This window comes from Coffea eugenioides, chromosome 10 (assembly GCF_003713205.1).
Source record: "Coffea eugenioides isolate CCC68of chromosome 10, Ceug_1.0, whole genome shotgun sequence".
NCBI classification, from domain to species: Eukaryota; Viridiplantae; Streptophyta; class Magnoliopsida; order Gentianales; family Rubiaceae; genus Coffea; species Coffea eugenioides.
This window is the reverse complement of record NC_040044.1, coordinates 1,012,693-1,025,530: the sequence shown is the minus strand read 5'-3', so window position 1 is coordinate 1,025,530 and position 12,838 is coordinate 1,012,693. Positions and strand designations below refer to the sequence as shown.

The following is a 12,838-nucleotide window of genomic DNA, read 5'->3' as shown; positions in this document are numbered from 1 at the left end:
AGAAAAATTGGTACATCACAAATTTTATCGATCAGTTACTCTTTTAACACAATTTTGCCTTACTCTTAAACGGTAACACTTCTTTTGTGATTTACGGTTAGAAGATGTGGTTAGCTTCCTTCACCACCAAGTAATTTTAACTATAGGTATTGGTACTCTGGTAGGAAAAAAGACAGACGACGAAAATCCAATCATGGGTATATGCTGCAAAATAAAGAGCGAATGAATCACTTTCTTAAACTTGAGCCATAAAATGAGCATTTTAACAATGGCGCTTTCTTTTGTGCCTCCAAAAAGAGCCTCCAAAGATTTTTTGTGTGCGAAAATCAACTCTCTTTTGTGGGGAATTCCCCAGGAAATACGCTACACCAGTCTTTCAGAAAATCATCAACGCCTCATTTTTCACCGAGATAGACAGGATCAGGCTTTACATTTGTATTTCAAACAAAACACATTATAATATGGAACAAAGCACGATTTGTATTAATAGTAGCATTTCAATTATCTGTTGCGAACAAAGAATCGCACCCTCTCTCAAATATCAACTCTAATCAAAAAGTCGATGCACATTTCTTTGAATTGCAGCCCAGCTCTAATTGGCACAAACAGAAAGCACTATAAATGTTTACAACGACAACACTACCCTTAGAGATAAACTACCAAAATTCCAAGGTCAGCGTACTAAGCTCTTCTTTAGCGAGCACAAACTCAAAAGGGAACCGTATACGGCAAGGCGTATATATCTGCATCGTGCAAGTAGCAAGCCCTGGGCCACAACAACCAGCTGCTGGAACAGGAAATATCGCTGCTGCTTCTAACCTTCTTCTCTGGCTGTTTTTCTGCATGCTTACTTCCAAACAACCACCCCTCATCATCAATTTCAGTATGCTCACTAAGTCGGCTAGGAGGGGTCCAATTCTCTATCAAATCCGTGTACCGTTTAACAGCCCGTTTCAATTTCCTATGTCTTTTGGAGCCAGAATCAGTGTGTACAATTTCCTGAGACGTGACATCAGGTTGCTGGCAAGAATTCCCCCGAGCCAACCCTTGATCGGATCTAAGAGGAAGGCCATGAAGAACCAAGTCACTTCCCAGTGAAGTAGAGCATGATTTATCTGGATCAGCTCTTGCGTCTTTATGTTCAGCAGGAATATCAGTCCTTCCAGAAGAGGAGCACAGCAGTTCATCACGATCTTTAGAATCATGTTGAATGTGCTTTTGAGAGGGTAATCGAATCCTCAAAATGTTGCCTAATTCATGATCAGTACGGAGTCAAACAACTGATAAATGTCATTTTTTCTTAACCTTTTTAAACCTTTTTTCCTATTAAAAAAAGTTGTGACACAAAAGATGCCAAAACTCACCTTGAACACGGGTTCCATTCAAAGGGGAGTCATGCCTCTTGCGCTTGTTGCTATTCTGAGTGCTATCGGATGAATAGCTCGGGTGTTGTGAACAGACTGGCTGCTCGTGTTCTTCTGTGATACCGCTCCTTTCCAATTGCTCAGAATCATCTTTTCTTTCTTTCTGGAGAAACCCGCCTTTGACATTTTCCCAACTTTCACCTCCACAAGCATCATGATCAAATTGACTTGCCTTGGTTTGCCTTGCTTTTTGTTCCTCTGCTTTCTTTTTCTCCTTCTTTTCCCTCTTCTTCTCTTTCTTCCTATCTGCCTTTGTCTTTTCCCACTCCTTCTGGAGCTTTAGAGCACCAGAACAACAAATTTAGACTGTGTGGGCTAGGTAAGACCAGAATGCAACATGACCAAAACGTGACCATAGATCGCCCATATAACACGAATTGTTCGTCATGAACTTTACACAAAAGCAGGCCATACAATTCCTTGGATAGAGTAACATTCCATGTATGCTAATAAGCAGTTCAATAGAAACATTTTTATAGAACTGGATATTGATCCTCTGCATTTGGCATGAAAAAGCAAAAAACTCGCATTTCAGAAACCTACCAATTCTAATTTGAACAACCAAATGGGTAATGTCTCATAACTAGTCACTTCAGAACTTCATAAATACATTGATGGAAAACACAACAGGAAGAAAGAAATCTTCAAAACTAAATCGATAAAGACACATTCATTTCGCCTTTTTCTCTAACGATGGCCAAGAAAAAGCATTTCCAGCAAACTGCAATCTAGTAAGGTTGAAGTTCGTCAAGATGCAATTATGCACTTCCAAATATTAAAAATGTTTACAATATCTGATCACTGGACAGAAGGCATTTTGGAAGAGAACCTAGTATCAGAAAATATATTTTCAGTAATTAGAAGATCATGCTTCCAAAAAGCATTTTATGATATTTTCTCATTTCTAAATAGAACTACAATAAAACAATTTGTTAAAAACTTTAAGAGAGTAGAAGACCATAAAACAATTGGAAGGATGGAGAAACATTAATTCAAAAACTTATTATTCAATTTCAAGATTTCGCGTTTCAATATTGTACAGGAGGCCCATAGGGCAACTAGCTACAGCAGAAAACACACAAATTGCACCATACATGGTACTAAGTATGTTACTGAATTAGTACCACAGGTGAGACGCTCAGTACCACAGACGTTACTAAAGAACTCATTCAGTCACTGAGCTCAGAAACTCAAACTATCACATGATAACCCATCATATCACATTCCCCTAACTATATAGAAGTGAACTAAGACACAGTTATTGTCTCGTGGCAACGGAACATTTCTTGCGTTAAAGAAACATATGGATTATATCCAATTTTTAAGGTGTTCCAAGTATTTTCCCCAAGGCAATAGGAGGAAGAAAACAACTCCAAGTTGAGATGCCTCAGACTGAAACCCTCTCCAAACGTATCCACGCAATAATCCCTTCACAATTAAAACCTAACTGAAACTAAGTGGGACTAAACCTCAACGCTATTCAAAATCGATCACTGATTGACACATCAACTGAAACTAATTGGGACTAAACCTCACCATTATTCAAAATGATCATTAATTGACACATCAACCTCGAATCCAGTCCAAATCATTCTCCGTACAAGATTACCACTCATATCGTTCCTGAATCATCAAGTGCTAACAAAATATTTCTTGAAGTCAACCCATGTAGACTCTCAACTCAAGACCAGAACCACTTCTACTTTGGCCACGGTACCACGGTACATTCAAGACGTAAAAACTGTCGTCCTTGCTGTTGAGCATAATAGCTGAGGTCCTCACCTTAAGCATATACATATAAATGCAGACTGTCATGCAAAATCATTCCAAATTCACATTCACCCGGGTGAAATACAGATCCGAGGAAAAAGGGACATATTAAGGGATCTTAACTGCAGACCCAAAATTTTCTTTTTTGGATGTCAGACCCAAAAATTTTTTTTGTAATAAATAATAATTAATGACGGAAAAAATGTTTACTTCGCTATACACGGATTACGTTATTAAACATTCATATGTTTTTTACATGGAAGCCTTGTTCATGATTCGGTGTCAATCGACATCGAATACAAGCACAGCAAAAGCAGTAGCCGAGACAGAGAGAAAGAGCATTAAAGATACAAAATCACAAGTGCTCTGTTCAACAAACCTTAATCGATTCGATCAAGGCCTCATTGCCGGCTTTACTCAATATATACCCGGGAGGAGGGTACGGAAAGCACCTCGACATCCTCTCGATACAGAGCACTGTTTTCAATTTTCAAATCGGGATTTCCCAAGAATTGACCGATACAATCGTAACCCTAACTCAATAAATGGTTTTGCGACCCAAGACTCTCTTAACTGAGATTAAAATCGGACGAGATCTGCCAGATCTAGAGACTTAAGAAACCCTAGGGTTAAGAGGGCTTCGTCGAATAGCAAAGAGAGGCTCTAAATTACCCAAAGCGAATAACAAAGGGCTTCCACACCCTTAGGGGCAGTATATATAGGCGTGGAAGAGATTGAGAGAGGCCGACTTCCACACGGCTTTTACTTGCCATATTTCCGTCTGCTGCCCTTCGGTTTGTTGCAATTTACGTCTTGCCTTTTGTTTGTGGCGGTGGTTGCCAGGAAAATTCTACTCCAACACGCATCCGAAAAGTTAAAAAATTAGTGCTGTCGTCTTTCCAGCTTTGCATACGGTAGCCCTTCGGGCCTTGCTGGCTATTTAATGGTTTGGGCCCTTTGTCTGGATTTCTTGGGCAACACAAGTGTTGTTCTCTTCAGTCTTGCGCTGAGTATTGACAAAACAGGACGACACATTTTGATGCAGCCTGAACCTGTCATTTGTATTCTTTCTCAATTATCGTAGCGATTTTTTTTTTGAATTACTTGCTAATATTTTTTTTCACTGCTAATTTTCTGTTCTCTCTCCACACTGGAAGCTTTGGAAGTTTATGAGAGAAATAAAAAATAAAAAGAAGATAGAACATGAGTTATGAGGAAAGAAGATGTAATTTTTTATGTTGTTTGGGAGTTTATTCACTTTTCCAAATTTGATTGTTACATTTTCAAGAAATTTTACTGGAAACAAAGTCCTAGGTGAATTTTTTCTTTCTCATCCTCTTTTTTAGGCGGAATCCTTTTCGCTTTTATCTTTCTCGCGTGTAGATTGTAAATGAATTTGATCAAATTGAGCACCTCGATATTCAAATTTGCTTATTTATTTTTTAAGTTAAAGTGCGCGGTAAGTCACTAGACTGGTCCGAAGTTTCATCCAACCCATTACCCATCACGTGCATTTTTGTCCCAATCAGCCCACTAAACTAAAGTCCTCAAACCGAGTCATTCTCTCAATTTTCCTGTTAATTTTGACTTGAGTAATTTAAAGATTTTACATAAAAATTTTCTTATTATGCTAACCAAAGTTAAACTTGAAATTTGGCGAATGCAAAATATTGTTCTTGTTTAGTTTGATTAATTAATGAATCAGTTTCAACAAATTCTAATTGATTTAAACTGAATTTAGACATAGAGTACGTTTGTCCACTTCTCAATCCTACCTTTGTGGCCTATAAATAAACCAAGCTTGAAATTGAGCCAAACGAATATCGAGTAACTTTGTTTAACCCCTATTTATGTGCCCAAGCTCTCCGACTACTCTTTTCATCTACTTTAAGTTTTTGTTAGCACTCATTTCTTTCGTATCGAATAATTATTAGGTTCCTCTCTCTTATCTTCTCAAAGTGATGTATTTTTCCTTTTTCAATTTAGATTTTTTGAACATATTCATATAACAATAGCACAAGTATTTTTAAAAAAATTTCCATGAACTGTATCTTTCCCAAATAAAATATAGCTTATGATAGTTAATTGCAAAATTAGTCCACTTATCCATTTTGTGTACTGCCCTCGTGGTTTTATTTATGTCCAACCATCGTTTCAGCTGCTTTGTTCTTACTTATTATCCCACAGATAAAATCTTGCAAAAACATATATTTTCGAAAAAAAGCATCGCCATAAAGTATATTTAAAGCATAATTTGTGAGTTTATGAGATACATAAAATGAAGAAAACGCATAAGTTTGGAGAAAGGAATAAAAAATGAGTTACATTTCATTTTGTTTGGGAGTTTATTGTTTGGATAGAGTATTATTTAAAATATTATTTGGAATAATTACTGTAGCACTTTTTGTGATGTGATGTATGTGAGATAAAAAGGTGGTTGAGAATGTAAAAAGGTGGATTGAAAAATATGTTTATGATACAAGCGAAATATTATTTGGGATAAGTTTACTATCCAAACAATATATTATCAAAACGCTACTTAACATCACACCAAGTTCTAATCTATAGGATGAAGTTTGCACACAAGGAAAAGAATTTAATAACACCAAGGACAAGTCAATTGCTATACCTCGGTTTTTGTTCATTTAATTTCCTATTTATCACTTATTCTCGAGAAAAAAAAAAAGAAGAAATTTGCAAATGTTAGCTGTGCGTGGTCACCGTGGTCTATATTTGACGAGGATGTCAAATGATGTAGGGAAAAAGTTATAATTAGTGATGTATAATTATACGATAATATATATATATATATATATCACATGATTTAAAATAAACACTTAAACCAAGCCACTGCAAGCATTTGCCATTTTTCCAAACCGAGGGATTCGTCATATAACAAATTGTATAAAAATGTTTTGTGAGTACAAATTCAGCCATTATCTCGAGCACAGTATGCAAAAATTTGTGCGTCCCAGTCCAAAACTTGTGCTTCCAAGTAAAAAAAAAAAAGTCCAAAAATTGACAACCAGAAACTATTGGGCTTTGGGCTTCATGAATTAAAGTTAAAAGTGCTGAACACAGAATCACAGTATGTGCCAGAAAACCCAATAAGCACCGACTACAAAAGGGCCCAAGTTTCTTTTTGCTAACGTGGCAAGAAATTTGGCCTTATTCTAGAGCCCTCGTGACAAGCCAGCAGCCACGAGCTCACCCCTGTAAAGTGTAAAGTTGCCTCCATTTCATCCACCGCAGGAGTATTAGAGAGTAGGAAGCTTGGAACTTTCTGCTGCAGACTTGATAGAAATGAGGAGAATCGGTGGTCTGGTAGCCCTATGCCGAGCGGCAGAAGGCATCGCCACCTCTTCTACGGCCGGGAACGTCGTCTGCAACAGGATGTTACAGACTGCCTTGTACGGCACGACTAGCGCTTATTCAAGGCGTCATCACTGGTTCACAAATTCTAATAAGCTGGTTGAGCAGCCGGCGGCTCACACCGTTGCCGGAACCATGTTATTTTCCGTTGCAGCGTCGGCCGTTTCCGAAGACGTCCACGCTAAAGAACCAGTACAGCCGAAATTACGCCCCAACGACGTCGTCCTTTATCAGTATGAAGCTTGCCCTTTCTGCAATAAGGTCAAAGGTATCCTAATTGTTCGTTTATCCTCTCCTTCCTTCTATTTTTAATTTTTTTTTGGTATTCATTGTTTACTTTATTTACTAACCAATAAGTTTGTGCTGGATTTCTGTAACTTATTTGTGTGAATACAAATTAAATGATCAGTGCTTAATGGAAGTAACTTGATTACTTGAAAGTCGGAAAAATGATTTTCACCTCTGACGTCCCCATATAAAGGTTTTTATGCGTATTTGTTCCTACCTCTTGGGAATTTATGCATTAATTTTAACAGCTTATAATACGACGAAGTGGTAAATGAAAAATTCTGAGTTTGGGTTGTATATCATATCTTTGAAATTAAATGCTAAAACGTTGACGGGAAACCATTAGGTAGGATTCTGAATCATGACTTAGCTGCTACGACGATGTTGGCTTTGGCCTTTGAGTTTGTGGACTTACCATTGTTGGTTATTAAACGAATGGTACAACCAGAGTGGTAAGAAAGTTTTCTATAATCAAGTTAGTCGAAGGAAAAGAAAGAACTTTTCTATAATCAAGTTCCTAGTTGGCTGTTACATATGCAGTTAAATAGCCCTGTGCTAATTATGGTGAAAGAAATAGCTGCGTCTTTTCTCATTACTGTCAGTTGGCAGCGCCGGGGCAGGGGCCAGGGTTGGGAGGAGGGAGGCACGAAATAGTGCTAAAATCATCAATTTTTTTTCCTCGATTAGAGTTTTATTCAGCCTTACTTTGTCATGCTTGTCCTTTTGATTTGGTAAGTTGGTTCTCTTTTCCTTTGACTCTTTTCAGCGTTCCTGGATTACTATGACATTCCTTACAAAGTAGTGGAGGTCAATCCAATCAGCAAAAAGGAAATTAAGTGGTCTGGTTACAAAAAGGTGCCTATATTGATGGTAGATGGTGAACAGATGATTGACTCATCAGGTTAGAAATGCGAGCCTCTTGGATTTAATAGGCCATTAACCCAAAAAGTCTAGGAAACCTCTGAGGAAAAGGTGGATGAACTTATGACTTTCTTTTTTTTTTAATCTTTGTAGAGATAATTGATGAGTTATCTCGAAGAGTTGGTTCTAGGGCTCAAGGTGATAATCTCTCAGATGAAGCTGGTGAAGAGAATAAATGGCGTGGGTATGAATCTTTTGCTGTTGGTTCAAATTTCTTGATATTTCTCTGCATAAACTTTCAGCTATTAGTTCCTTAGCTTCATAACTAGATGTGGATGGTAAAAATATTTGTTGGTATTTTGATTTTCTGAAACAAGGTATATAGGTTGCCAAGACTGTATGTCCTACTATGATGCGTAGTTTTCTCCTCATATAACTGCAAAAATAATTAGTTCTTGCACGTGTAGGTGGGTTGACAATCAGTTGGTGCATGTCTTATCACCAAACATCTACCGCAGTAGTTCAGAGGCCCTCGAGTCATTTGACTACATTACAAGTCATGGTAAGCTTTATGTTGATAGTAAACTTGTGTCCATATTTTCTCCCACAAATCTAGAGGAGGGTAAAATTGTGTTTATACTACCACAACTTCAGAAGTAGAACAAGTAGGGCGCAGAAGCGAGTGCAGTGCAACGTGGTTTGTGTTGCTTTTGGATTATTTATTCTGGTTTAATTATGTTTGCTCTGCTTGATACCAGAAGTGGTATTTCTGTTGACTTGGAAGTTGAAATTTTCAATTATGCGTCCATTCAAGGTAATTTCAGCTTCACAGAGAGAATCATAGCAAGGTATGCTGGAGCTGCAGCCATGTATTTTGTGTCCAAAAAATTGAAGAAAAGACATAACATCACTGATGAAAGAGCTGCTTTGTATGATGCTGCGGAAACTTGGGTGGATGCTCTGAAAGGCCGAGATTTCCTAGGTTTTCTCCTATCCTCCCCTTAGTACCCAGAACTGAGACATTACTAACTTTGGTGGTGACGCTCTTCTCTGACTTTTCTCCTTTTGATAGGTGGATCCAAGCCAAACTTAGCTGATCTAGCAGTATTTGGTGTTTTAAGACCCATCCGCCATCTTCAGTCTGGTAAAGACATGGTAGAACACACACGAATAGGTGAATGGTATTCACGAATGGAAGATGCTGTTGGAGCGCCGTGTCGTCTGGAGACACAGGGGGCTTGAGAATGATCAATCTGAATTTGAATCTGAAACTACGAACATCATATGAGATTGAGTGCTAGGAATTTTCCAACGTTGTCTTGCAGTTTTGATAGGTAAAACCCAATGGAAATTGTCAGTGAGTTGTTTACTTATGGCGGCGTACGTGCTTGATCTGTCACTATGCTATATTGGTTATATGTTTCTTCTTCTTTCTGAAGATTTGTAAGCTAGGAAAGTTCTATTGCTGCTAGGCCGTCCTTGATCCAGTACAATGTACAAATGGAATTGCAAGCCCGGCCACTTAAAGTAGTTGCATACTATGACCAGTCCAATATTAATTTGCACTTTCGATGATTTAGAATTGAAAACCCCCGGGATAATATTTATGTCCAGAGGTTGTCAATATGTAATTTGTAATTGGATCAGCGACAACTGAAATGCAATTACTATAATATTTTCTCTAATGCACCAAATGTGCTCCCCAATCGAGTCTGTCACAGAACGTTTTGCGAAAAGCGATCCTTTTAGCAAAATTTTGCTTGGCATCCCAATGTTTTGGGTTATTTTATTATATAAATTTGCTTACAGCAACTTCTAAAAATGTCACTGAGTTTTTAAAGTAAATACTCTAAAATACTTGAAAACAACACATGCTTATTTTTCTCTTCTATCACCATTTTTTTTTCTATTCATTTGGATTTTCGCCTTAGCCCATACAGCTGATTGTCGTTGCCACCATTACCCCTTATTTTTTGGTTTTTTGTTTTTTTGTTTTTTTGTTTCTTCTCTCCATCTCTCCTTCCCTTGTCTCCCTCTTTTCTCTTTCTCCCCCTCTATTGGTGCAAGTCGGCGGTGGTGGCACAGAGGAAGAAAAAGAGAGGAAAGAAACAAAATATAAAGAAAAATAAAAATAAAAAAGTTTTTTAATTTCTCCATAAATTTTTTTTATAAATTATAAAGTAAATTGTTGTAAAATTTTATATAAACGCCTAAAAACACATCATCAAAGTGGGCCCAGAAATCGTCCATAAAAGAGGAGTATAAAGAAGACGCAAAGGGAAGGAAGCAAAAGGCAATATTGCAAGTCTACTTTCAATAATTGGCTTAAAAAATAGACTAAAAAAACTACCTTATCCTTATATTTGGATTAAAGTAAATGAACAATGTTCTATCTGTGAATAATACAACTTTTTCCACACTTGTAACTCATAGACAACCGGCCAATGAATATATATACTAGTTTTACTAGATAGTAGTAATTAGGTTCCATAAAACTTTAGTTTAAGAGAGATTTCAAATCTCACATTTCATATGAAATTTCGAGGATAATCAGAATTATCTGTCGTTTGAGAGGGATATAAGTATAGTTATAAATTCTCATTTTTAGAATAATTTATTTACCCCATTTATCCAGATCTTGTTGTTTCGCTCACATTTTCTCAACTAAATTTGCTGTAATCCACTTAATGTCTCTACATTATTCTCGTGAACATTATCCACCCAACAGAAAAAATTACATTAGATGGTATAATTTTGCCGTTGAAATCGTAGTGTCTGTTTTCAAAGCATACACCACAAGGGGAGAGCCACGAGTTCTTTTCCTCTCGGAGGTCTGGTTAACACAGCATACGGATTCTGATCATCATCACTCGTCGGTCAATTAGACCACAATCAAAGCTCAGAGTCCAAACAAGCCAAAAGCAGAGGTTCTCTTCGACCCAAATCAAGTTTCCACTTTTGAGGGGGAAAAAAAGGGGGAGAGAGGTCATGCATCTCCTCTAATCTAACAAGAACATGAACTTTCTTGCTTTTTACCTAACCCATTTCGTTTTCGTTCTTTTTTCCAATTAGTCCTACAGTTTGAAAACTTCCACTTCAAGTTGGCTTTGCTTTCTCTAATAATATCCTTTGGAAGATGAGCTTGACATTACCCGTGTGTAGTTTACCAGACTGGCTTGTGAACTCTATTTTGGGGTTGGATGATGATGCTTATTTCCAAGATCAGCCACAACACCTAGACCATCGTCAACTTGTTGATCAAAGCATCATTAATCAAGAAAAAGATTGCGAAATCCCTCAGTCAATGGCGTGCTCTGAATCTTTGGCCTCTGAGCTTGCAAAACAGAGGCTGGAAATGGACTGGTTACTGCAGTTGGAGGTAATAATGCAAAAAACGGAGACATGGGTTTTCTCATTTGCATCAGATTATCCATGTTTCCGCGTATTTACACGGAATAGATCAGCGTCACGCTTCTTCATAAGCAGTACCATCATTTATTTCTAGTTTTCTTCTCTTGCAAATGAGGGGATATTGATGATGGAAATCCTTTGATCAGATTTTTTTTAATTTAATTTCCTTTAAATTTCTTGGTTTTTTCATCAAATGAATTTTGGTTATTGTGAAAATCACAGAATCAAAGGTTGAGGACACTTGTGCAAGAAAAGGGAAGGCAACAAGCAGTTCTGCTACAGAGATATGAATCCAAGATTGTGAACTTAATGCACCAAAAAGACAAGGACTTGGAAATTGCAAGAAACAGAACCATGGAGCTGCAAAATTTACTGATAAGGGCAGAGGTCGAGGCCCAAGAGTGGCAGAGAAAAGCAATGGACAATGAAGCTATGGTCATAGGCCTTAACAATAGGCTTGAGCTGGTCAGGGCCCTTGACGTAGAATCAGTTTGTGAATCTTCAAACGGGGAATGCAGAAACCGAGAAGATCAGGAGTTGAAAAAGTTAGCTTGTAAGCTGTGTAAAGCTCGAAGATTGTCCATTGTCTTTCTTCCTTGCAGGCATCTCTGCTCCTGCACAACTTGCGAATCACTTCTTGAGGTTTGTCCTACGTGCGAATCGGTAAAAGATAGCAGCATTGAAATCTTCCTCGACTAAAGCAGGAAAGTAGTGTACCAGCTTTCTTTGTTGAAGACACTTTTTTTGATGTTATTATGACGATCCCACCGGCTAGAAATGGTAGTTGTAGTACTAGTGATCTGTACGGGTTTTTGGCAGCCTTTTTTTTCGGGGATGGTATCTGTTTTGTTACAAAATTTTTAGCTGTCAGGCAATTTACTACTTTCAATTCTACATGCAGTGATCCATGTCCATGTAGACATCGATATATGACGACGTGAGTACTTTCCTAAAGAATCTTTTGGGCTTGATTGAATTGTTGCATTTAGAAATTTTTGTAGAAAAATAGATTGAAATAATTTGATGCGTGTAAAGTGAAAAATTGATTAAAAAATATATTTACAGAAAAAAAATGTAACACTTGTCCGTGTAAAATTACAATCCAAAACAAAACCTTAACTTTCTTCGCTCGTGGAAATCTTGATTTTTTTAAAAAAATTGTTGCTTTCCCTATTCCCGATTTGGATTGTTTTTCTTGGAAACTTGATTAATAAGTGGGGTGAGTGCTTGTTCTAAGCAATGCAATGGGACAGCTCTGTGCTCTGAAGCCGTAAAAATCTTCTTGTACTGGAAGATGGTTAGTACTGCTCCACTATGAACTGACGGGAAAAGATTTGAAAAGCACAATGATGATGACCACGCTTACCATGCGCGACGACTAACCTCAAATCCATCCAGGACAGTACAGCCTTCCACTTCCGGCCCTGCATTTGTCGAATCGGAAAAAGGTGACAAGTCGCCTAAACTTTCCAGGTGTAGCAACACTGAAGGCACGGAAAACTCTTACGGCTCCACTAAACGATCCTTGTGAAGGGTTATGGACGCAAGGCGAAGAGAGTGGCTAACTTACGGTAGCAACCATATTATACTACCCCTGCTCTCTAATCAGCAAATTAACTACAGTATTTATGAATGGGCTAATCTTAAGCATTCGTATTCCAAAAATCCATATGCATGTTGTGGCCTTCTTCGCAAAACCTATTGATGGCTGT

At 37.7% G+C, this 12,838-nt stretch overlaps 3 protein-coding genes across 3 annotated transcripts; 2 read left to right on the top strand and 1 right to left on the bottom strand.

The window, feature by feature from the left end:
* Positions 1-460: 460 nt before the first annotated feature.
* On the bottom strand, positions 461-3,861 carry LOC113750228. The gene is made up of 3 exons (XM_027294212.1): positions 3,574-3,861; positions 1,365-1,701; positions 461-1,250 (listed from the first exon to the last, which is right to left on the bottom strand). The coding sequence occupies exons 1-3, from the start codon at positions 3,652-3,654 to the stop codon at positions 709-711; spliced, it is 960 nt and encodes a 319-aa protein (XP_027150013.1). The 5' UTR covers positions 3,655-3,861; the 3' UTR covers positions 461-708.
* Positions 3,862-6,424: 2,563 nt separating this feature from the next.
* LOC113749325 (prostaglandin E synthase 2-like) lies at positions 6,425-9,326 on the top strand. Its single transcript, XM_027293015.1, has 6 exons — positions 6,425-6,834; positions 7,621-7,755; positions 7,869-7,959; positions 8,183-8,277; positions 8,530-8,697; positions 8,788-9,326. The coding sequence occupies exons 1-6, from the start codon at positions 6,498-6,500 to the stop codon at positions 8,955-8,957; spliced, it is 996 nt and encodes a 331-aa protein (XP_027148816.1). The 5' UTR covers positions 6,425-6,497; the 3' UTR covers positions 8,958-9,326.
* Positions 9,327-10,609: 1,283 nt separating this feature from the next.
* LOC113750149 (BOI-related E3 ubiquitin-protein ligase 1-like) lies at positions 10,610-11,986 on the top strand. The gene is made up of 2 exons (XM_027294092.1): positions 10,610-11,094; positions 11,349-11,986. The coding sequence occupies exons 1-2, from the start codon at positions 10,852-10,854 to the stop codon at positions 11,823-11,825; spliced, it is 720 nt and encodes a 239-aa protein (XP_027149893.1). The 5' UTR covers positions 10,610-10,851; the 3' UTR covers positions 11,826-11,986.
* Positions 11,987-12,838: the final 852 nt, after the last annotated feature.

Excerpts from the sequence above, each read along its gene's own strand:
- LOC113750228 (XM_027294212.1), bottom strand. The coding sequence starts at position 3,654 with ATGTCGAGGTGCTTTCCGTACCCTCCTCCCGGGTATATATTGAGTAAA. Across the intron at positions 1,702-3,573 it reads CCTTGATCGAATCGATTAAG|CTCCAGAAGGAGTGGGAAAA; the intron begins GTTTGTTGAACA and ends GGTGCTCTAAAG. Across the intron at positions 1,251-1,364 it reads GAATGGAACCCGTGTTCAAG|GCAACATTTTGAGGATTCGA; the intron begins GTGAGTTTTGGC and ends ATCATGAATTAG.
- LOC113749325 (XM_027293015.1), top strand. The coding sequence starts at position 6,498 with ATGAGGAGAATCGGTGGTCTGGTAGCCCTATGCCGAGCGGCAGAAGGC. Across the intron at positions 6,835-7,620 it reads TTTCTGCAATAAGGTCAAAG|CGTTCCTGGATTACTATGAC; the intron begins GTATCCTAATTG and ends GACTCTTTTCAG. Across the intron at positions 8,698-8,787 it reads GAAAGGCCGAGATTTCCTAG|GTGGATCCAAGCCAAACTTA; the intron begins GTTTTCTCCTAT and ends TCCTTTTGATAG.
- LOC113750149 (XM_027294092.1), top strand. The coding sequence starts at position 10,852 with ATGAGCTTGACATTACCCGTGTGTAGTTTACCAGACTGGCTTGTGAAC. Across the intron at positions 11,095-11,348 it reads ACTGGTTACTGCAGTTGGAG|AATCAAAGGTTGAGGACACT; the intron begins GTAATAATGCAA and ends TGAAAATCACAG.